General features: G+C 43.5%; 1 protein-coding gene across 1 annotated transcript in view; it reads right to left on the minus strand.

The window, feature by feature from the left end:
• Positions 1-226: 226 nt before the first annotated feature.
• LOC115385698 (immunoglobulin kappa light chain-like) overlaps positions 227-24,634 on the minus strand; it is a 69,380-nt gene continuing 44,972 nt past the window's right edge. Inside the window, exons 3-5 of the mRNA XM_030087754.1 lie at positions 2,730-2,762; positions 946-1,245; positions 227-865 (exon numbers count right to left, since the gene is read on the minus strand). Of these exons, the coding sequence (XP_029943614.1) occupies positions 618-865; positions 946-1,245; positions 2,730-2,762 (581 nt within the window). The 3' untranslated portion in view covers positions 227-617. The remainder of the gene's footprint in view (positions 866-945; positions 1,246-2,729; positions 2,763-24,634) is intronic.

Raw genomic sequence — 24,634 nt, forward strand, 5'->3', positions numbered from 1 at the left:
GAAAGTAACACTGAGGAAATGTAAAGAAAGTTTAACACGGAGAAACAATATCATGAACAGGAAAAGCAGAGAAATATAATTGAATAAACTGATATATCAACAGAATAAATGGTTCAAAATAATTTTACTTGAAATATCAAAATCTTTAAACTGTGTAAAATGTGTTTTTTTTAATATAGCCAACCATGAACATTTTTGATATTTAAGAACTAAAATATAGTCAGTGAAAGAAAGCATTTTGAAAGAAATGTGGGAATTCACATATTTTAAATTCATCACTACAAACTGAAATCTTTTACAAACCTTTTCAGAAAAAAACTTTTTTTCGTTTTAGTCAAACATTTTTATTCTGAAAGTAACACTGAGGAAATGTAAAGAAAGTTTAACATTGAGAAACAATATCATGAAAAGGAAAAGCAGAAATTTATCATTAGTTTCTTTGTTTAAAATACTGACTGAACTGAAGTTCCTCTTTCTGTTCTTCTTCTCTGTGTTTTCTACATGTGTTCAGGAGGAAGATTGTTTCAAGATAATCTTTGTTGTTCTTTACAGTTGATGACAGAAAACATGTTTGAGTTTTCCAGCAGGTGTGAGTGAGACGTCAAAGCTCTTGGAGGTCAGTCAGCATGTGTGGAGCTGGTGGACGGTCCTTTGTTTCTGAGGATCATCATCAGAGAGAGTCCAAAGCAGTAGACCACACTCTTCACTATCAGCACTGTGTACTGCAGGCAGAGCAGCCTCTCTCTGGACCAGAGTGGTGGAGGGACGGCTGGAGGAGGAGGAGGAGGAGGAGGAGTGGAGGGAGGAAGGGTAGGAGGAGGAAGAGTCGATGGAGCAGTAGATGGAGGGGCAGTGACCTCTATGACTGAAATGGACAAAGGTCAACATGTCAGTGCTCTAAATAATGACAGTGAATCACAGCTGAAGTCATCAAACCTTCTTTACCTTGCTCTGTTTCAGCCTCCACTGTTCCTCCCTGGTGCTTCACAGAGCAGCGATATTTTGTCTCAACATCATGCTGACCGAGCACCAAGATGGCGGTGGAGCGTCCCGACTCTCTGAGCTCCAGCTGCTCTCCCTCTCTGGAGTTCAGCTCCTCCAGGCCGCCGTTCTGCTTCAGTCTTTTCCAGGAGAACTGGACCTCAGGAGGGAACATGGCTGAGGCCACACACAGCAGGTGGTTCTTCAGGGGATCTCTGGAGGCTGCTGGGTACACGCTCACCACGGGCTTCACTACCTGCTGCTCTGGAATCAGACAGCAGCAACAAGCAGCACACACACACAACCACAAAGTCAACAGCAGCTTCCAGCTCTCAGCTACATTCAGTCTGATCCTGGAAACCACCTCAACTCTGATCAATCAGCTGATTGATGTGAACACAGTACAAAGGTCACTGCTCACTGTGTTCATGTTGATATCAGACTCTGTCTTCACCTCAGGTCCTCATGTGTTGCAGCTCACAGTGATTTTTAACAGAGAAATAAAGTGGTCAGAGTCGGGGCCACACAGTGGAGTCAGTGTGAGAAAGTTCCTGCTTCACATCCAGGCTGAACTCAGACTGAGTTTATGTGTGGAGTTTGCATGTTGTTCATGGGTGTACATTGCTTTTTTCCAGGTCTTCTGGTTTCGTACAGTTTAAAAGTTTTCTTTCACTCTCACCCTAACTGGTAACTCAGAATGTATTCTATTAGTGTTAATGTGAGAGACTACTGAACTTCTCAGTTTTTTTTCGATCTGACGGAAAAAGACAGAAAACAAGTCAGTCTTGATTTTAGCTGATGACGTTCCTAAATTTGTGGCATTAAAGACATTTAACATCATACAGTCAGAACATTTTGATGAGGGATCAATGTTATTTTAAATGTATTTAAAATGTTTTGTTTGTAATTTATATTTGTGACTCTAATGTTTTTCAGATTTTATATATAATGGTTTGAGTTTGTCTGGAAACCAAGAAAGTGCAGTAAATAAATTAAATTTTCAAACAACTTTTTTGAATAGTTAATGCGTCAGATTTGTGTAATGATCATTTTGACTCATTATTTTCATGTCATCTGACGGGATATTTTACACAAAGTAAAATTCAATAAATATTTTTCTAAAATATATTAGAATGTTGTCTAATTACTTTCATATCATTGTATATGTCTTTTATCTTAATTTAAAAGTAATATTGAGTCTGCAAAACAAATTTGTTACATCCTCTTAATGTTTTTCCACACAATATGTAATAACGAAAAAAAGATGATCAACTATTTTTTTCACATTTTAGGTGCATTAACAACAACATCCAGCACTGATTCGTTTTAAATTGTGTGCTCATGTCAATGTCAAACACATTAAGTACAATACAGACATTAGTGAATATAACATGTTTTACATAATTATTTCAACATCAAATTGGCATGTATGTATTAAAGACTTGACTTTAGAGTTTTTGTGTACCAGTGTATGATTGAAAAAGAAAGTTTTTGACATATTCATCAGTTTTGATTTAAAGCAAAGCCAATTCATAATTCATACTTTAAATTACACTTCAGCTTGTCTGTCAGTAATAATATGCATATAGTATGTCTGTACTTTCTAAAACTTTCTAAAATATCTGTGTTTGATGAATAAATTACACTGAAAAAAATGAATAACCTTTAAAAAAAAAACTCAAATTAAGCTAAGTTTCTATGTCTGCAAATAAAACAACAATACATATAAAGTAAACGTTTCTTCTTACCTGTTACATACAGTTTAGTCCCAGAGCCAAAGAAGAGAGCCCCCACAGTGAGAAAGAGTGAAACAAAAACCCTCCTGCAGCTGAATGTGAGCTGAGCTGATGAGACTGTGTCATATTTCTGCTCCATAAAGAGTTTCTCTGATTTCTATCAACACATCTGTCTCTGGTTTCTTTGATACAATTTCAATTTCAATTTATTTATTTATTTAATTGGGACATTGCATATTAATGAACAGCATGTGTAAATATGCCGGAATGTAGCCATGGGCTAATTTCCATCCATAGTCCCTAGACAGGTGAATGTGACAATTGTCACGTAAACAAAGAAAACGACAGGGAATCAGTAACAGGGCAGAACACAGCGGTCACAAGTACACAACAACGAACAATCATAGAGGTAGACAAAAAACAAGAAAACCACACAGAAACAATTCACAGCCACAAACCCGGACGAGAGGACCTGAACAAAGATTGCCTAACCAGTACATTCATCATAGTTACATTAAATAAAATTATAGTTACAAATTACAGTTATTACAATCTTTAAAAATCATTACACGGTATATTCACTAAAATTACTTCTCTTTAAAGTGCTTTGTTACATTGCACATTGCCCTAAAGTGCTTTATTGCAGCTCAGCTCTGATGATCATGTCTGTCTCTTGGTCAGTTCACAGCTTTAGTCCAAATGGAGCAGATCTGGACTGAAATACTAACTGTTGGACTGAAAGGAAACTTTTACTTTCTTGATCTCCAGAAGATGAACTTTTTGAAATAATTTAACTTCACCAGAAGCTGGAGATTTTTTTCTTCTCACTAAAATGAACCAAAAGCCATGAAAAAATAATTCAGAGGATGATCTGTAAAAATGATTATTGATTGTGGTCACACAGTGGATCAGTGATACACGGTCTTGCTACACAGCAACAAAAGCCTGGGTCGAAATTACTGGCCAAGGCCGGGGCCTTTCTGTGTGGAGTTTAAATGTTCTGCATGCGTGTGTGGGTCCTTTGGGTACTCTGGATTCTTCCCATGATCCCATGAATTTACTTGGCGAATCTAAACTGCCTCTCGTGTGAATGTGAGTGTGTGTAGTTGTGTGTGTTGGACCTGTGATGGACTGACATCTTTTCCAGGGTGGACCGTTATCCCTACGTAGCTGGGACAGCCTCCAGCATCCCGTGACCCTGAACAGGATCAGAGGAACAAAAGGATGATTGACTGTTCTGATTATCTGATGTGTATGTTGTCTGAGGCAGAAATAAAAGTCAAATTTCTTCTGTTCAAATATTTCAAGATGTGTTGTTGCCATCTAATTCATTCATGAATCTGCTCCAGCACCGTGACTGACCTGGATGATACAATTGAAGTTATATGTTTATGTCAATATTTCAAACAATGCTGAAACATTTAGAGAATTGGGGTTGTATTTGAATTGGTGGGAAGTACCCATGAAAATCTCCCCAGGCACAGGTAGAAGATGAAAATTCTCCACAGAAAGACTGAAGACAGAGTGAAACCAGATTTTCTCATTGTGAAGCTGAAGTCTTCATCACTTCCTTGTTGTGCTGCTCTGATTTCATCTTTTTTGCAGGTGGAAGCAGCCATTACAGTGCGAGTAACGTAAACATTGCCCTGTGGACCGTCAACCCTCACAAAAACCATCAATCTTTATTGAAGTTTTTGCGACCAGATGAGTTTGAAACGAATGAAACTGTTACAGTTGCGGGGATGGAAGGACCCACATGCAGGCAGCACAGGCTGAGTTGAACTTCTTTATTTCCAGGGATACAGGAAGGACTAAATGGTGTGTAAATGGACTACACTTATATCTCACTTTTCATCAGCATTAACAGAGCCCAAAGCACTTGACACTGTGTTATCACATTCACCCATTCACACACACATTCACACACCACTGGAGGCGGCTGCCATGTAAAGTGTTCAAATCCACCCAGTGGACGCAATTTAGGGTTCGGTGTCTTAAGGACAGTACGACATGCAGACAGGGGGCGACAGGAATCAAACTAAGGAACACAGGAACACTGGAACACAGGACCGAGCTGAGCAGAGCTGATGCAGACATGGACACACAACAGGACATGCGGACAGACCAGGCACCAACCTCCGCTCATAAATCATGAAGATAACGCAGAAGTGCAAAAAAGCTGTAATTCCGGAGAGATTCCAGCAGGGGGCAATGATGCTGGTTTCAAAAAGAGCCCGGGTCCCATTGGAACCCATTCAAAAATGCCGATTTTCAGAGTGCAAATAAACATATAAAGCGCCCGGTTTCAGGACATATTTTGGTCTCTATCACTAGTTTCTATAACCGTGCTGGCTTCACTAGACTCTGATTTTCACAGAAATCATCTGTTGATTTTATATTACGAGTTAAAGTTTTGCGTAAATCTCCCTATCACGGCGCTTCCTCTGTCCACGTGTTGCGGTCACGTGATGGGCTGGACCAATCACATTTACATCCGGTTTCAAATATTCAATGTGGAGACGTCCTGCTGGACTCACTTGTAGTCTTCAGAACGGCGGTTGAGAACTCTATGGGTGACGTCACGAAAGGTCTGTCCATTTATTTACTGTCTATGGTTTTGCCAAACTCCGTGCTGACTCCACACATCGTGCGCATTTGGTTGCAAATCGGTAAGAAAAGAGAATATTTATGATCAATCTCACCCTAATCTCACTTGTAAATAAGTTTCTTTGAGTTTTTCATTCACAAAATGTTACTCTGAGCCCGAGAAATACTAATTAGTTCGTGTTATCTGTGTTTCTTGCTGAAAAAAAGAGAAAGTGAAACTACACAAGGCAGCGCCATTTTATGTCCCTGCCATTGAGATTGGTGAGAGAAATGAAAAACTTTTGTTCACTGTTTAAAGCTTTAATTTGCACTGTAAAGAGCACTTCAGAAGAGTATTTTAAGATGTGTTTTTGTGTATCCATGTTGGATGATTCTGTATTTATGTTTCACAAGGTAAATGTGAGTTCTTTTTGAGATACTGAAAAAAGTGATGTATTTCACTACAACAGCAGTGGAAATATTTCAATTTTCACTATTTGCTTTCATTGCACGCAGGATTTGTGTAGCAGTTTATACTTTAGTGGTTGAAAGACTAAATTAATTGAGATATATTGTAATTTGTGATGCTGTCATTGACAGGTCAGGTTTTTTTTTATATTGGCTTTGTTACTGAGCGCTGGAATCAACCTTGGATGGCGAGCCAAGTCCGTGGATGAACCAGATCCTTCTACCACACAGCCTGGTGTGGTAGGCCAGAAGGTCAACCCCCCCATCCATGCCATTTTCCATCTTCTGCCCCTTACACACACCCACATACACGCCCCAGAACTCTCTTTATTCTTCATTTTCTTCTTCGGACATTTTTCTTTGGGACTAAAGGACAATTGCATCAACTGGACAATTCTTCGCACACACACAGAAGTGGAATTTGAGCAACTCATTGAAAATCACTCCACAAGGGAAACATTTTGTTAAGTTGGTTGATGAACTTTTGGTTTATGAAATGTTGAACATGATTTTGGTGATTAACTTGAATTGTAATTGATTGAATTTGATATTAATTGAAAGAAGGGTGCACCCAGGTAAGAAAGAGTGATTTAAACTGTGAATCTTACTAAAAGAAAGTGTGGTACCACAGAGAATTTTTGTTAAAAAATCTTTTATTTTGTTCCATTGTTTTGTGTTTATAATACTGTTCAACAATATATGCTGGCAATTCATCTTTTCAAACCGTGGTCTGAGTCTCATTCATTTTTCTATCTCCTGTTATGAGCCGAACCTACTGGTCCAATCATTTTAAATTATCTCATTTCATATATTTGGGTGAGCAAAATTTAAAGTGAGAGTAAAGGAGTCTTACATAGTGATTACAGTACATATGACGGTGTGATTGGAAGGTTTGGCAAGGGTGGCATCAATTCAAATGGTGTTCTCCTTCTAAACTTCTGTGTCCAGCGGTCCCTCTGCATCACCAATACATATTTCAACCAGATAGACCACCACTACTACTCCTGTATGCATCCCAGGTCTAAGCATTTCCATCTGCTTGGCTATATCCTTGTGCGAAGCAGCCATCTCAAAGAAGTGGCAGTTACGAGGGCTATGAGAGGAATAGAATGTTCCGCTGACCACTACCTCAGGTGACACGGGGGCACTGAGATCAGCTAGGGCTGATCTGAACCATGCCATCAGGGTAGCAAAGCGCACCCACTGCCAGAAGATCCAGGGATTCTTCCATGACCCTAGCAACACCAGACAACTGTGGCAGGGCATCAGGACTGCCACCGACTACAAAACAGCATCTCCTCCTCTACAAGGGGACATTGGCTTCCTCAGTGAACTCAACAACTTCTTCGGAAGGTTTGAAGCCCTCAACCACACCCCTCCGAGGAAAGCCATCCCCCTCCCTAATGAGCAGGCACTGAGACTTGAATCCAAGGCGGTGTTGAGAACCCTGAGGAAAGTGAACGTGCGGAAAGCGGCAGGCCCTGATAAGATCCCTGGACGTGTGGTCAGGGAATGTGCTGATCAGCTGGCCCAGGTGCTCACTTACATCTTCAACACCTCACTGGACCAGGCTGTTGTCCCCCCATGCTTCAAGTCTTCCACCATCATCCCAGTGCCAAAGAAACCTGCTGTCTCCTGTCTGAATGCCTTTTGCCCTGTTGCACTCACTCCCACTCCCATCTTCATTAAGTGCTTCGAAAGGGTGATTAAGGACTTCATCATTTCAAAACTCCCCCCATCATTTGACCCGTTCCAGTTTGCATACCGGCCAAACCGCTCCACAGAGGATGCCATCTCCTCTGCCCTCCACGTAAGCCTGGAGCACTTGGAGAAGAGGAAAACTCACGTGCGAATGCTGTTCATGGACTTCAGTTCAGCATTCAACACCATCATCCTCCAGCACCGGGTTCAGAAACTGGTTCCTCTGGGCTTCAGCACCCCCCTGTGTAACTGGCTGCTGGACTTTCTCACCAACAGAACCTAGTCTGTACGGGTGGGCAGCAACATCTCTGATGTCATCTCCCTGAACACTGGTTCCCCACAGGGCTGTGTCCTGAGCCCCCTGCTGTTCACTCTGATGACCCATGACTGTCGTCCCAGAGTCGGCTCCAACCACATCCTGAAGTCAAGTCAAGTCAAGTCACTTTTATTTATATAGCACATTTATAAACGGCTTAGCCATACCAAAGTGCTTCACAAGGGCAATGAGCAAACAATAAAGCAATCAGAGAGGTGAAAAGGTATGTGGACGATACTACAGTAGTGGGTCTCATACAGGACGACGACGAACAGGCCTTCAGGGCGGAGATGAGACATCTTGAGGATTGGTGCGAGGAGAACAACCTGCTCCTGAAGGTTGACAAAAGAAAAGAGATCATTATCGACTTCAGGAGATCTTGACCCAACCACACACCACTGCTCATCAACAACACAGCCGTGGAAGTTGTTGAGAACATCAAGTTCCTAGGGATGCACATCACAGACAACCTCAGCTGGTTTCTTCGCACCACATCTGAGGCCAAGAAAGCACAGCAATGGCTGCAATTCCTGCTTAGCCATAGCGTATCAGATCTCCTCGGACTCCTCCCACCCTCACCATGGACTGTTCTCCTTGCTGGTGTCTGGCAGGAGGTTCCGCAGCATCTGCTGCAGAACTGCCAGATTCATGAACAGCTTCTTCCCCCTGGCAATCAGACTTCTGAATGCCACATAACCATCTCACATCTACCTTGAACATTCTCCTGACACTGTTTATGCAATATTCATGAAAATCTGTGCCACTCATACTCATACTACCTCTCCTGTGGCTCTGTGGTTTGATGCAAAATATCTGTTTCCAGTTAAGGTCTGATTTTCTTATTTTTAACAGTGCAATATTTGTTACGTCCACCAACGAGGCCAAGGTAATCACTTCGGTTTGTTGGTTTGTTTGTTAGCAACATTACGGAAAAAGTAATGGACGGATTGCAATGAAACTTTGTGGGTCTTGGGCTAACTTAGAATCCATTAAATTTTTGTTATGATCCGGATCACTGTCTGGATTCACAAATTTTTTAAAGGATTCTTTATCATTGACCGATAGGGTGTACCGCCCAGCGGAACTTCAGTTTTAGTTCCTAGGTCGGACCTGTTTCACGGGCGTGACAGTCGCGCAGCAGCACGACAAAATCACCACAAGTTGGCTTCTCTTCAAAACTTGATCAGAGCTTTGTCTGTAAGCGATTTCACCCTATGTTGGACTGTTTGTTTCCTTTGTTATGCATCTCTGCATGTCCCTCATTGTGTTGTTTTTTAATTGCTGAGTTACGTAGGGTGGCGACTTTCATTTTACCACTGTAGTACTGTATCTATCCAGCAGAGGGCCTCAGTACTACGTCTTACATTGATGACAGGCTTTGTTTACATCTGCTTAGTTATATTTATATATGGTGTTCTTATTGTTGTTGGTGACTAATTTGACCTGTGGTGGAGGTCTGCGCTCTCTGAGTGCCAAATTCTAGTTCATTTTCTGTAATGATATCATTGATTAGTCATAGATCATTTTAACTAATTGTGTTAATCGTTATCCTGTGCATAGCTTTGTCCTCATATTTATTCTGTCTATTTATTCTGGTGCTAAAAAGCATCTATTTATTGATAATATCACAGTGTGTTATAATTCAGGAAGCCAAAAGCAACGTAATTTCATTTCTCAGTGCACTGTTGTGTATTGTCAAATGACAATAAAGGAAGTCTAAGTCTAAGTCTACTTCATACGCAGAAAAGTTGACCTACAGCTGGAACTTCCAAGAAGGAAATGTGCCTCGACCATTCTCAAGAAACTGGATGTAAAGAAGCTAAATTCCACTCAATACCAGGATGAGCCAATCACTGCACAAGCCTCTAGAGGAGATGCAAACACAAGTGGATGTGAATGCCATTTGGAGCACATTGAAGGACACTATCCTGAATGCAACAATGGAAGTTCTTGGTCACCCCAACCGAAGCTCACCGGACTGGTTCTTGTAAAATCAGGATACGATTCAACCTCTCCTTCTAGAGAAACAAAAGGCTCACAACCAACATTTGAGTGAGAACTCAGAAAGTAGCAAGCAGCTGTTGTCCAATGCTAGGTCACAACTCCAGCGTGAAATAAGAAGACTGAAGAACGTGGTGGGACAAGAAGAGAGATGAGCTGCAATCGCTTGCAGATGCTGGTGACTCACATGGCCTGTTCTCAGCTCTGAAGTCTGTTTATGGCCCAAGAACAAACACTCTTTCTCCTGTCAAGTCAGTTGATGGGAGTTACCTCTTCAAAAATCTATCCGACATAAACTGATGGCGTGAACACTTCCACAAGCAACTGAACCAACAAGGCTCAGCAAGAGGAGATGCTCTACATCTACACTGACAGCTCACCCCACAAGACATGAACTGGATGAACCAATCACTTCGGCTGAGGTGGAAAAGGCATTGAAACAGACTCGATCTGGAAAGTCTCCTGGCTCAGATGGGATCCCCTCGGATGTCCTGAAACATGGTGGCCAACAGGTCATAGAGCACCTGTTGCACTTGTACAATCTCTGCTGGGAACAAGAACAATTACCTCAGGACTTCAAGGATGCACTGATAGTTACCATCTATAAGAAGAAGGGCGACAGAAGTGACTGTGGTAACCACCGAGGGATTTCCCTTCTAACAATCGCTGGGAAAGTCTTTGCAAAGGTTCTCTTAAACAGACTGAAGAAGTTGTCAGAGTGTCCTGCCTAAAAGTCAATGTGGTTTCAGGGCTGGTAGGTCAACAACTGACATGATCTTTACTGTGCATAACTGCAAGAGAAGACTTTTGAACAACAGCAACAGCTGTACATTATCTTGATAGACTTTTCTAAAGTCTATGAAGTCGGGGTCTCCTCTCTCTGGGAGGAGACCCTGGGGAAGACCTAGGACACGCTGGAGAGACTATGTCTCTCAGCTGGCCTGGGAACACCTTGGGATCCACCCAGAGGAGCTGGAGGAAGTGTCTGGGGACAGGGAAGTTTGGGCATACCTGCTGAGACTGCTGCCCCAGCGACCCGGCCCCGGATAAGCGGTAGAAAATGGATGGATGGATGGATGGATGGACTTTTCTAAAGCATTTGACACAGTTGATCGAACTACACTGTGGAAGGTGCTCCAAGTCTATGGTTGTCCTGACAAATTCACAAGCATGGTCAAACAGTTCACAACAGCATTTCTGCAGTAGTCTCTGTTGGAGGGGACACCAGTGCTTCCTTTCTGATATGTCATGGAGTCAAGCAGGGGTGTGTGTTGGCACCAACCTTGTCTGCAATATATCTTGCTGCAGTTCTGGAGTATGTGGGTAGCAGCACTTCAAAAGGAGTGTACATCAGGGTCACGATCAGATGGTAGTCTCTTCAACCTTGCTTGGCTATGAGCTGCCACTAAGACAAAAGTGATTTCTGTGAGAGAATTGCTCTCTGCCGACAACTCTGCAAATCTACAAGATATACAAGAGATTACCAAGCTATTTGTTGAAGCAGCAACATGCTTTGGCTTGCGAATAAACGCCTCCAAAACTGAGCTTCTGTACCAACCACCACTGCACCAGCAACCTGAGCAACCAGCTGTAGAGGTGAACGGTGTGGCCTTGAAAACAACTGCCACTTTCATGTACCTAGGGAGCACAGTCACCAACAAGAACTCGTCTGATGCTGAGATTGACCGAAAAATTCAAGCTGCCTGTACGGCTTGTGGTCACTACATCAGCGACTCTGGTCCCGACACGACATCAAGCTCTGTACGAAGATCAAAATCTACAACACAGCTGTATTGCCATCACTTCTATATGGCACGGAAGCCATGATCCTCTACCGCTGACACATCAAACAATTAATACCTGTGCAACTTTGCTACATGTGCCACATCATGCACATTAAGTGACAAGACCGTGTCCCAGATGTCGAATTACTAGAGCGAGTGGGAGCTCAGCTATGGTGGGCTGGACATGTCTTGAGGATGCCTGATGACCGCCTCCCCAAACAAGTGTTCTACAGCGAACTGCAGCATGGGAAATGTAAGCGTGGTGGTCAGAACCTTCGGTATAAAGATGTCCTTAAGCATCACATGAAATCTGCCCAGATTGACAGCGACACTTGGGAGCAGCAAGCCTCAGACAGGTCCAACTGGCATGTTGTTCTGCATCAAACCATCAAAAGTGTCAAAGAGAAAAGAAGAACTGATTATCTGTCTGCTGATGATCGCCGTCACACTGTTCTAAGTGCCAGTGATTTCACCTGTGGCAAATGTGGCGACCATGTAGACCAAGGGCCGGTCTGATGGCTCACCTACATGTATGCAAGAGATAAGCAACACCCAACATTCTAACACCTCTCCACCTCTCTTGTCCTCATCGAAATCGATGGACTGCCAGAGAAGAAGAAGACAGCAAAAATGTGATCTGTCACAGAGTTTATCTCAGAAGTTAAGAAATGGTTGGTTGACAATGAAAGCTGCCTTCTAGATGAAGGCGCTGAGGGTGATGAACTGGAAAAAGGACATCAGGCTGAAAAACATCAGATGGATTCAGAAACTCATGCAACTGTGGAGCTTTGGACTGAAGAAATGAACGTGGAGCCCCAGGACAGCGTCTCAATTGTCATATCCAAAACATCCAGACATTCAAGAAGCTGCATCTCCAAGTCCAGAAAATCTTCAACATCATCTGCAAGATGTCAGTTGGAGGCAGAACAGGCAGCTCTCATGGCCCAAGCTGCTGCACATAAAAAGGCATTCTCTGGAGGAGCAAGCAGAGCAAATACAGAGTAAACAGAAACAACTTCTCCCTCTAGAACTGCCACCTTATCGTGGTGGGAGAGTTTGAGAGCCTGCGTGATCCCAGGAGCTATGTTGCCGGGGGACTTTATGCCCCCTAGTAGGGTCTCCCATGGCAAACAGGTACTGGGTGACGGGCCAGACTGAGAGCAGTTCAAAAGCCCTTATGAGAGGAGAGACAACAAAGGTTGTTACATCACCCGGTATGGCGCAGCTGGGGCCCCATCCTGGAGTTAGGCCTGGGGTTGGGCTTGTAAGCGAGCGCCTGGTGGCCGGGCTTTTGCCCACGTCGCCCAGCCGGGCTCAGCCTGAAGGGACGACGTGGGCCTGACCTTCGGTGGACTCACCACCCACCGAGGGAACTGTAGGGGCCAGGTGCAGTGTGGATTGGGTGGCAGCCGACGGCAGGGTGCCCGGCGACCCGATCCCGGACACAGAGACTAGCCCTAGGGACATGGAATGTCACCTCGTTGGGGGGGAAGGGGCCCGAACCCGGTGGTGGACACCAGAAGTAAGGGCTGCCGTCAAGCTGAAGAAGGAGTCCTATCGAGCCTTGTTGGCTCATGGGACTCCAGAAGCAGCTGACAGGTACTGGCAGGCCAAGCGAACTGCAGCCCGAGTGGTTGTGGAGGCAAAAACTCGGGTCTGGGAGGAGTTTGGGGAGGCCATGGAGGAGGACTATCGGTCGGCCTCAAAGAAATTCTGGCAAACCATCCGGCACCTCAGGAGGGGAAAGCAGGTCTCCGCCAACACTGTTTACAGTGGAGGTGGGGAGCTGCTGACCTCAACTGGGGATATTATTGGACGGCGGAAGGAATACTTCGAGGACCTCCTCAATCCCGTCGCCACGTCTTCCGCGGAGGAAGCAGAGGCTGAGGTCTCAGATGCGGACTCGTCCATCACCCAAGCTGAAGTCACCGAGGTGGTTGGTAAGCTCCTCGGTGGCAAGGCACCGGGGGTGGACGATATTCGCCCTGAGTATCTTAAGTCTCTGGATGTGCAGGGACTGTCGTGGTTGACACGTCTCTGCAACATCGCGTGGCGGTCAGGGACAGTGCCTCTGGATTGGCAGACCGGGGTGGTGGTCCCCCTGTTTAAAAAGGGGGACCGGAGGGTGTGCTCCAACTATAGGAGGATCACACTCCTCAGCCTCCCCGGCAAAGTCTATGCCAGGGTACTGGAGAGGAGGATTCGACCGACAGCCGAACCTCAGATTCAGGAGGAACAGTGCGGTTTTCGTCCTGGCCATGGAACACTGGACCAGATCTATAACCTCCATAGGGTGCTCGAGGGCTCGTGGGAGTTTGCCCAACCAGTCCACATGTGTTTTGTGGATTTGGAGAAGGCATTCGACCGCATCCCTCGTGGTGTCTTGTGTGGGGTGCTCCGGGACTACAGAGTCCGGGGCCCCTTGTTCAGGGCCGTCCGGTCCCTGTATGACCGGAGTAGGAGTCTGGTCCGCATTGCCGGCAGTAAGTTGGACCTGTTCCCGGTGCATGTTGGACTCCGGCAGGGCTGCCCTTTGTCACCGGTTCTGTTTTTAATCTTTATGGACAAAATTTCTAGGTGCAGCCAGGGGCCGGACGGGGTCCGAGACCACAGGATTTCATCTCTGCTTTTTGCAGATGATGTTGTCCTGTTGGCTTCATCGAACCCGGACCTACAGCATGCACTGGGGCGGTTCGCAGCCGAGTGTGGAGTGACAGAGATGAGGATCAGCACCTCCAAATCCGAGGCCATGGTCCTCGACCGGAAGAAGGTGGCTTTCCCTCTTCAGGTCGGTGGAGAGACCCTGGCCCAAGTGGAGTTTAAGTATCTTGGGGTCTTGTTCATGAGTGGGGGGCGAATGGAGCGTGAGATTGACAGGCGGATCAGTCGGCTGTCGGCTGCCCCCGGCCATTCATTCTGAACCTTTCACACGAGCCGTACCATCGCGGGTCCATATTGTGCATTTTACACAACAATTACAGTTGGGATTCTACTGATGGCATCCTCTCTTACAGGCACACACATATTCATTCACCACAGTGCACTGTAACATACTCAAATCCACCACTCACCTGAAACATAATACAGAACATCTTTTGAGCATCAAACACCAGCAACAGCTACACTGAGCAATGTGTATCCTGAGGACCCCTGCTGGTGCTTTAGCTGCCCCAAAAAGTGCCTGTTCACTTAACCCGCTTAGTAACCCATACAAACCCGTTTCTATGTGGTGCTATCACAAGGTGTATTAAAATCACAATTTCACATTTCACAATAAACCAAGCCAATATACAGAAACTGAAACAACAAAATATAAACAAAATATGGGGGCGTCAATCAAAATAGGGGGGGGGAGGTGTCCACTGTTTCAAGCAATCACTGTAGTGGCTCTCACAAATAACCTGTTTAAAGTGAAGCACCCGGACCCGGCGTCAAGGGGGAGCGTGAGGGGGCATCATTGTGAAGCAGAATTCACCAAGCGTTGGATAGTTCACCCACTAATAGGGAACGTGAGCTGGGTTTAGACCGTGTAGAATAATTTTATAATATTCTTTACATCATGCTTATTATATTATGTTATTTACTATTGTTCATGTAATGCATGTCTGTTAGTTATAGTATGCTAGTAAGACACAGGCGTAGAAAAGACATGTATCCTTTTTCTGTTCGCCAGCCTGCCATGTTTCATTTTTACGGCAGCCTCTTGGCAGCTGGATAGTTTGTTTTTTCTAAAGTCAAGACTACAGGTCAATTGTCTCTCTGTCTCCCTCTGGTGTAAATGAGGCTCATTGGACAAGAAATGTAACACTATGATTTGTTGCACAACACCTGGCATTTGGAGACTTGGAGGCTGAGAGGGCCTCCCAAGGGGTCACGGACATTGACCTTTGTGGGGAGGGGGAAGAGACAATTGAGAAGCAACGAATGGTTTTGAGTGATTGTGTCTTGACGAAGACTCAACTAAGACTCAACGAATGGTTTTGAGCAATTGTGTCTTGACGAAGAATCAATTGAGAAGCAACAAACTCCCAAGAAATAGTATAAATAGATGGAGCGGAGAGCGATCGACGCGTCAGTTCTTTGGTCGGCCTGACTGCCAGGAGGGTTTTTTGGGAATAAAGTCCTCCTTTTGCATTCTGACTCTGACTCTGCCTGATTTTTCTGAGGAGAACTACGATGGAAGACTTCAAGAACCAAGAGTGGATATACTTGAGGATTTTACGTTTTTTTCTGGAATATATGTTTGTGGGGTTTTTTGCACCGTGACTGGCCTAGGATACTTTTTAAAATAAAATTCCACGACATATTATTGGCGAGCCAGCCAGGAGGAGTAACCGGAGATTGATTTTTATCTGTGGAGGAGGACTGATTCAGCACACTGTGGCCACAACAATTGGAGGTAAGCAGATTAATTTATTCTGCGTCTAAATTTTTTGTGTGCTTATGTCAGGTCTCTGCCCAGGTGAAATCTAAACCGGATTAAATTAATCCAAAAGAACCTAGATAAAGTTAAAAAGTGATTTTTAAAGATAAAAAAGAAAATTTGATTTAAAAGAAATTCAGAGGGGGAGTTCGGAGTCAGAATGCAAAAAACGACCAAATTGCATAAGAGTAACGACCATGGTGCAGAAAGAGTCTGCTTGCTAAGGGTAAAAAGGGGCCGCTTGCATGCGCGGACTGTCTTCAGGCTGCTCTGTGTCTTAACTTCTGAGTGGGAAGTGACACCGCGGCTAGAGAAGGGTCGGCTAAGTATAAGAGTGGGAGCCGCTTGAGGATAATTCTCCTAAGAGAGGAGTAGGCGCCAGTGTGGAGATGCGGATACCGCTAAGGGTTTGTTAGACAGGAACAACTGTAAATCAATACTTAAGATAATGTTCTAAATTTTACATGGAGTAAAATGCATGCAAATTTGCTTGTTTGAATATTAAATACAAAACGCTATGTTTAACATACATTATACTCAACTAAATTAAGGAAAAATAATTTAGGCAATTTTAGAAAAGAATAAGTATTTTAAAATTTTAGTGATCTTTATTAAAACAAGAAAGAGAATTTTGCAGTTAAGTGATGTTTATTTGGAAATAATTAAGGTAACAATTACTCATAATTTTTATGTCTAAATGGTTGCCAAGGTTGTTCTAAGCAAATAGCACTCCTCACTTTCGGATGCGAGTGTGTTGTTTCTGTGTAATTTAACCTTAGGGCTGAATGGGTAATCTCTGCCATAAATAAAGCCTTCTAGGAGGGAGAGGGTATAAAACAGGAGACCCAGAAGTGGGTCCCTTACGGACGGCCGGTCCAACCTATGAGAGGTTAATTTGTTGACCCAGCGGAGAGACTGGGTTGTCAAAGTGAACTCTGGGTCTGAAGCGTAGGTTGTAAACCAGTAAGCCTTCTCCCAGGAGAGGAGAGAAAGTGTACACAAGAGACTCTAGGAGAGGGTCGAGCACGGATGGATCCGTCCCAACTGCGGTTACCGCCAAAGGTCAATTTGTCGGCTCAGCTGTGAGCTGGACCGTCAAAGCGAATTTTGGGGCTGAAAGGGTGGTTGTAAAACAAAAAGCCTTCTGACGCGGAGGAGGTAATTGTGTCTATGTCTAAGTAAGAGTGTGTAAAAATGTGCAAGTGAGTGTTAGAAAGATGCGAAGAAAGGAGAAGGGGTGACTGTGCGTATGAGACTGTCTGTGAGAGTTTGAAGGAAAGCAGATGGTAAAATGAGCAGAAACTTTGGTCAAAAAAAGTACATATGTAAATAAAATGCGCATGTAATCATAGGGTATTTTAGAATAATTATATAAATAGTGTAAATAGACAGAAAAGGAAGACTGACTAAATTGAGAAGGTGGAAAAGTTAGAGAAGGTTTGCCTTCAAATGAGACGATTAAAGAGTATTTTATTTAAATACTGCAGTTTATGTGACGTTACAGTTTTTATTATGAGACGGGTATGGATAATTATAGATAGGAAATTGTAATTGGGATGATGGCAGAAATTAAGAGATCGAATTTAGAACCCTATAGTACAGGGCTGCGTAAAAGAGAATAGAGTCAACCATGGGGGAGTGACTGCTAGTGAGAAGAGGCAGCAGTGATAAGGAGTATTTATTACTCTCCTGAGAACATAGAAGAGATATTGAGATGCATGAAATAACTTATTATTGGATAGAATGTAGATATAAAAACGAAAACTAAAGTTGAATTGTGGCAAAATCGGCAGGAAATCATTCAGAAAACTGTGGCATTTGACCAGATGTGTTATTCTAACAAGTACAGGGGGAATTCCCCGACGTGCTCTGGACATGGGGATCAGGAGCTGCTGGAATGCAGGGGGGTTGGATGCGTTATCAGTGCAGCTGAAGTGAAGCACCATCAAGACGGGCTACTTTGCTGCTAAGTAATCTATTACGACACGGAGTGGCAGTAAAATCCACGGCTGGATGCTCCTGTCGTTTCACAGAAAGGAAGGTGAGAGTTAGGTAAATCTGCCCAACTGGTGAGAAAGCCACAAGGCGACGGGAGCAAAGAGTTATTGGATGATTATTAGGGGTGCCAGGGTACAGGTTTCCACAGATTGGTCCGTATCTCAGTTTGGGCTTACGGTTTTATTTCAGTATGTATTTTTGCATCCTGAAAAAAAAAAAAAAAAGAGAGAAAAGACTTTAAAATGTATTTTCTTTTTTTTTGAAGTTTGAATGTAACTACATGAAGAAAAATACACAACTTTAAAATTAAAAATGCCTCGACAAACTTTTCCTTCTCGTTCTTCTCTACTCCTCCACTCGCCATGGCTTTCTGAAACGGGTGATTAGCGATCTGTAGGTGAGCGCTCCTCTTGCTCCTCTGGCTCAGATTTCACACATAGGCAGGAAGGGGGTGTGGAAGAGACAGTGATTGGACAGCTACTCGCAGGATGGGGATTTCTTTAGCAGAGTGCTTATTTATGCAGGCAGACAGACATAGAGATCTGTTCTGCAAGTAGGTGGCCAGCTGTAAGAAATTAATTAATTAAGCAACGACAGACTGTGGTTTATAGGTGAATTGATCTATGTATGTCGTACAGAAGAGTTTGGTTCAAAACCGAGAACCGCAGCATGCCTAATGATTATATTAGAGAACTAGTATTGAGAACAGCAGTTCTAAATAAAAATATATATAAATAAATAAATAAATAATTTATTGTACTAATATAAACTATCCCCACAGACACAGAAGCTGTGTGGAAAGAGTCAAGGGATTTAAAATGGATCAAGAGACAACGGGAGGCACAGGTAATAATATGACAGCACCCAAAATTTGAAAAAGAAATTCTAAAATGTATAGAAAATAGAACAACAGAACTCCCGAAGGGGCAAAATGGCCTCTAGGAGTCTTTGATGAGAAATGTTGTGACGAAATGGCATCAAACATCAAGCATTATGAAGATGAAGATTTCAGCAACAGAAGAGAAGAAGATCTGAGTAAAGAACTGACAAAGTGACAACAATGCAACTTGGAGAACAGAGCAAGCAAGTTGTGACAGTAAATCAAGAGCAAGGAATGCTGCAATGGATTTGGTTGGACGGGAGGCGGAGACAGCTGACACCCGCCAGGCCCACAGCTCCTAATAGCTCCACACACCTATCAAATTCCAAGAAGTGGGATGAGAAGGGGGGCTACACAGCCAACTGCCAGGCAGAGGAGAGACGCCTGCTGGAGAAGAAGAGACTCTGCAGACAGTGGAGACAGATGACATTCCAACCACGCTGCAATGAGTTCATCTGCAGTGGCTGCATAGGCCTCTACAGCTACGCCTGACGCTGTAGACCTGACTGAAGACCCATGGCATAAAACCCCATGATCTTTCAAGATAGATGGAGCCAACAATTTTATGCCAACTACAAGCCAACATAATGTGCATACCAGACGGGGTATGTGGATTTCCCTGACAAGGAAATGGAAGAATCAAGCACTATGATGTGCCAACAACCAGATGATGGAAAAAACCAACAACCCTGATCTACTGGATCAGACTGATGGAGAACTTCAGTCAACTCTCGAAGAAGACGAAGAGCTAATTCTCCAACAAGTGTCACTGGAAGTATTGTCAAGACATAAGACTGATGTGGGCAGAGTCAAATCAGTGAAATCCATCCACTGCCAAACAGAAATTGGTACCCATTGAAGCAACATGCAATCAAAGGCATTGAACCAACCATAAATGGATTACTGGAAATGGGAGTGTTAGTTAAAACAAAAAGTTAATGTAACACACTAATCTTCCAATCAAGAAAAAAAAACAATTCTACAGATGATAGGTTGGTTCATGATTTAAGAGCTGTCAATGCCATTGTCGATGCTGAGACTACTGTCGTCCCTGATCCACATATGTTTTCCCTGATCCACATACGTTGTTATCAAATGTTCCACCAGATACTAGATAGTATACGGTAATAGACCTTTGTTCTGCATTTTTCAGTATGCCGATAGATAAAGAGTCACAGTATCTTTTAGCTTTTACATATCAGAAACAACAATATACGTATACTAGACTTCCACAAGGTTATGTAGAAAGTCCATCAGTATTAAATAGAATACTAGCCTAAGACTTACAGCATATGGATGTTGCGAGCATAGTAATGCAGTATGTAGATGACATAGGAAAGAGGAACATAGTTCCATCAGATAGAGGCTGTAACTCAAGCTCCGCAGTCACAAACGGTAGGACAAATGCTTTCCTTTCTGGGGATGACTGGATATAACCATCCATGGATAACTGACTATGCTGGAAAAAGGAAAAAAAGAAAGGAAAAAAAAAAAAACGCTCCATTACGTGCACTGAAAAAGCTGCAGACCAATTAAACATAAAAAAGGACCTGCAGTCGACACCAGTTCTAGGTAATGAAGTTATTCTTGATGCTCCTGAGCTCACAATCCAGCGGTGCGCTGCGGTGAATCCTGCCACTAAAATGGTAACTCCTGGTGAGGGTATCCAATATGACTGTAAACAAGAAACAGACAACTTTATGCGGGAATGTGATGATTTATACAACCAACCAATAATGGCTGATGTGACTTTAATTATGGATGGATCTTGTTTTAAGGATGCCATGGACAACCATGTGGGTTTTGCCATAATTGAACTAAAGCCACATGGCACCTTTATGGAATTATAAAGTACTAAATTGAGAAAACCATGCTCTGCCCAATTGGCAGAAATAAAGGCTTTTAGGACACCCATGCAGATGAAATTGCCAAACTCTTACAAGTAATGTTACTTTCAATGGCAGTTACAGTGATTGAATGCCCTGCCAATCAAAAGCCAAACAACTTAATAGCTAAAGGTAATCAATTAACTGATGAAGAGGAAAAAAGGCAGCAGGGGTAAGTATGTGCCTCATACTGTTTGCAGCTGATTGTAAACCTTAACTATTCTATCTTTTCTTATAGCAGCACAGGACAAGGCAGTCCTGCAAGGAAAAACGGTGTGGCTTAAGGGGTATGACCATGAACACCCTGGATGGGCCGCAGCGGGGTTTGTGGAGGAGTTGTACTGGACATTTTGTCTTGCCACTGTCTCTGCTACGCTGTGCTATTAGGAATGCGCATGGTCAGGACCATTGCGCAAGGGGGGAAGTGTTAAGACGCTTAAGAGATGTTTGGTGGTCACCATTTCTGGCACCCACAGTCGATCGAGTGCTGCATGAATGTGAAGTATGTGCTCAGTATAATACAAGGAAATCTTTTTTGGCACCTATTGCGCATATTCCTCCACCAGACGGTCCATTTCATCATCTGATGATAGATTTTGTAGATATGACTCAAAGAATTGGATACATGCGATATATTCTTGTGGTAATATGTCGTTTCAGCAGATGGGTGGAAGAAGTACCAAACTATGCACCAGACAGTGGATCTGTAGCAAAGTTTTGTGTAGAGAAGTTTCCCAAGGTTTAGTTTCCTGACACATGTAGTTCAGACAATGGATCCCACTTTGTGGTGGAGGTAATAAAACGTATTATGAAAATACTTGGGATCCAGCAGAAGTTTGGATGTGTATAACCAACAGTCGCAGGGAATTTTGAAATCTATGGGAATTAAGTTCATAGCGAACAGAGAGAACAAACTAAGATGTTTAAGAATGTTTTGCTAAGTGTTGTCAAACTAACTAAACTAACAGACTAACCCATCTAACACTGCATGAAATATGCATAGGGAGACCCATGCCTATACCTTTTTTGAAGGGGCTTTTGGAAGGTCTATCTTGTGAACAGCTGGAGAAGTTATGTTCAACAATTGTCCTGTATTTGTAAGGTGATTTTTCAACAGGTAAAAGGGGCTAAAGAAGATGGAGAGGCTGAAATCACACCATCTCCAGAATGAGTGTGACCTGGAGAGGGGGTATACATAAAAGGTTTCAGAAGGAATGGAACCAACTGAGACGAGGAGGTCCATTCAAAGTTGTCCTGACCAAGTCGCACTGCACTGGACATCGAGGGTAAGACTGTTTGTTTTTACTGAAACTGCTGCTGCAGGGCTGACAGACTGCCCTCAAAGCATCAGCAGACACCACCTGAGCTGGAAGGGGAAGGTAATACCTCCATACAGGGAAGAGGCGGCCACAGGAAGGGAAAAGATGACGCCTCCCCTGCAGATTAGGCGCAGCTAGACAGAAATAAGATCTTAAAGACTGATCTCCAAACAAAGCAGCAAAGAAACTAGGAGTAGAGGTTTGTTACCAAGTAGGCGAGGGAGTGATTCAGTTAGGATTCAACTAAGTTAGAAACAAATAGGCTCTGGAGATTTAGAGTCAGGAGAAGGACCATTAAGATATAGATTATGAAAAAGTTTAACGCAACCAATAGGTTGTTGCGACCATAAAGTTGCTAAGCTACCTCACCCCACAGTAGGTGGAGTGCTAGCTACTTCTGGAGAACTCCAGATAGGGGTAGTATGGAAAACAAAGAAGAAAATGTTTATGGAAAGAAGAAAAAAAATGAAAAAGGTAACAATGTGCCGATGGTGGATACCATTAGAAGAAAGCTTAATGGGTTATTTGTCTTTATAGGGAAAATCATGGTGAAGAGCAATATTGACGGGAATGCACTCCTGTTGGACAACATACCATCGATGACTCGAGACCAAACAGGGGAGAGGACGTCGGACAGTGTCTTCCAGCCGGAGCCTGTCCCATGGCAACTGACGGTGGGGGATCTACAACCAGGACCCAGCAGACTTCGTCCACGAGAGTCCACCGGCGTGTACTGGGCTTCACCTCCATGCCGCTATCAGCCTCCGAAGACCTACTACCAGCATCCCCTCCCAACCTATGTCACCAGTACACAGGAGACCCTCTCCTCACCTCCCCTCCCTTTATGACGATGCAGGGATGCGCTCCATCGCAGGAGCAAAGGGCGCCAACAACACACACGGGTCCCCGAACCCCTGAGAAGCCAGGGAGACACCTTTCTCCCCAACTTATGACCCAATATCATCTGACGGCAGCGACGTCAGCGACAGCGACACCAATGCTCGTGTAGGATCCTGGTTTTTGAAAGTTTGTGTTTATACTTGGGAGGACCTTGCCACCATGACTTTGAATGATGTACGAGAGATGATGAAAGATGGTCAGGTGTTGGAAGATACACCACGTAACTGTGTACGTCAATACTTGCCACTCGCAAAAGATGATTTGCTTTTCGGCAATTCCGCTGGCAGCAGGATGTGGTTCCCACTGCATCCAATAATACCCCAAGCTTCACTGAGTAGTGTATTGCTGCTTATATCCCTCTGTTGGGGAGGGTTCAGTTAGGAGGTTGATTGGTAGTGGAAGGTTAACCGTTAGTAGTATAATCTCTGTATTAAGTTAGTCATATAATTATAGTATTGATCATTTATGGGAATGTGTATCATGCTATTAATCATTTTATGTAGATGATTTAGTATATTCATACGTGTGTGCTGAAACCACATAACCTTTTTGAAAAGGTGCAAGATGTGCCGCGGTCAAATACTGCTGTTACACGCTTACAGACAAATGCTTATGTTTGCTATGAATAAATAGTTGTTGATTAGTTGTAGTGGTGTAGTATGAGACTTGTTAGTCTCAAAGGGGGGAAATGTAGAATAATTTTATAATATTCTTTACATCATGCTTATTATATTATGTTATTTACTATTGTTCATGTAATGCATGTCTCTGTTAGTTATAGTATGCTAGTAAGACACAGGCGTAGAAAAGACATGTATCCTTTTTCTGTTCGCCAGCCTGCCATGTTTCATTTTTACGGCAGCCTCTTGGCAGCTGGATAGTTTGTTTTTTCTAAAGTCAAGACTACAGGTCAATTGTCTCTCTGTCTCCCTCTGGTGTAAATGAGGCTCATTGGACAAGAAATGTAACACTATGATTTGTTGCACAACACCTGGCATTTGGAGACTTGGAGGCTGAGAGGGCCTCCCAAGGGGTCACGGACATTGACCTTTGTGGGGAGGGGGAAGAGACAATTGAGAAGCAACGAATGGTTTTGAGTGATTGTGTCTTGACGAAGACTCAACTAAGACTCAACGAATGGTTTTGAGCAATTGTGTCTTGACGAAGAATCAATTGAGAAGCAACAAACTCCCAAGAAATAGTATAAATAGATGGAGCGGAGAGCGATCGACGCGTCAGTTCTTTGGTCGGCCTGACTGCCAGGAGGGTTTTTTGGGAATAAAGTCCTCCTTTTGCATTCTGACTCTGACTCTGCCTGATTTTTCTGAGGAGAACTACGATGGAAGACTTCAAGAACCAAGAGTGGATATACTTGAGGATTTTACGTTTTTTCTGGAATATATGTTTGTGGGGTTTTTTGCACCGTGACTGGCCTAGGATACTTTTTAAAATAAAATTCCACGACAACCGTCGTGAGACAGGTTAGTTCTACCCTACTGATTATGTGTTGTTGCAACAGTAATCCTGCGGCATCGCCCCCTCATGCAGACTCCCCCGCCCCCTCAGTCAAAGTACAGTATTTCATTAAAAAAAAATCAATATGAAGTGTTGTGCTATTCAAAATTCAAAAAAAGAGGAGACCCCAGCACTGCTAA

This window comes from Salarias fasciatus, unplaced genomic scaffold (assembly GCF_902148845.1).
Source record: "Salarias fasciatus unplaced genomic scaffold, fSalaFa1.1, whole genome shotgun sequence".
NCBI classification, from domain to species: domain Eukaryota; kingdom Metazoa; phylum Chordata; class Actinopteri; order Blenniiformes; family Blenniidae; genus Salarias; species Salarias fasciatus.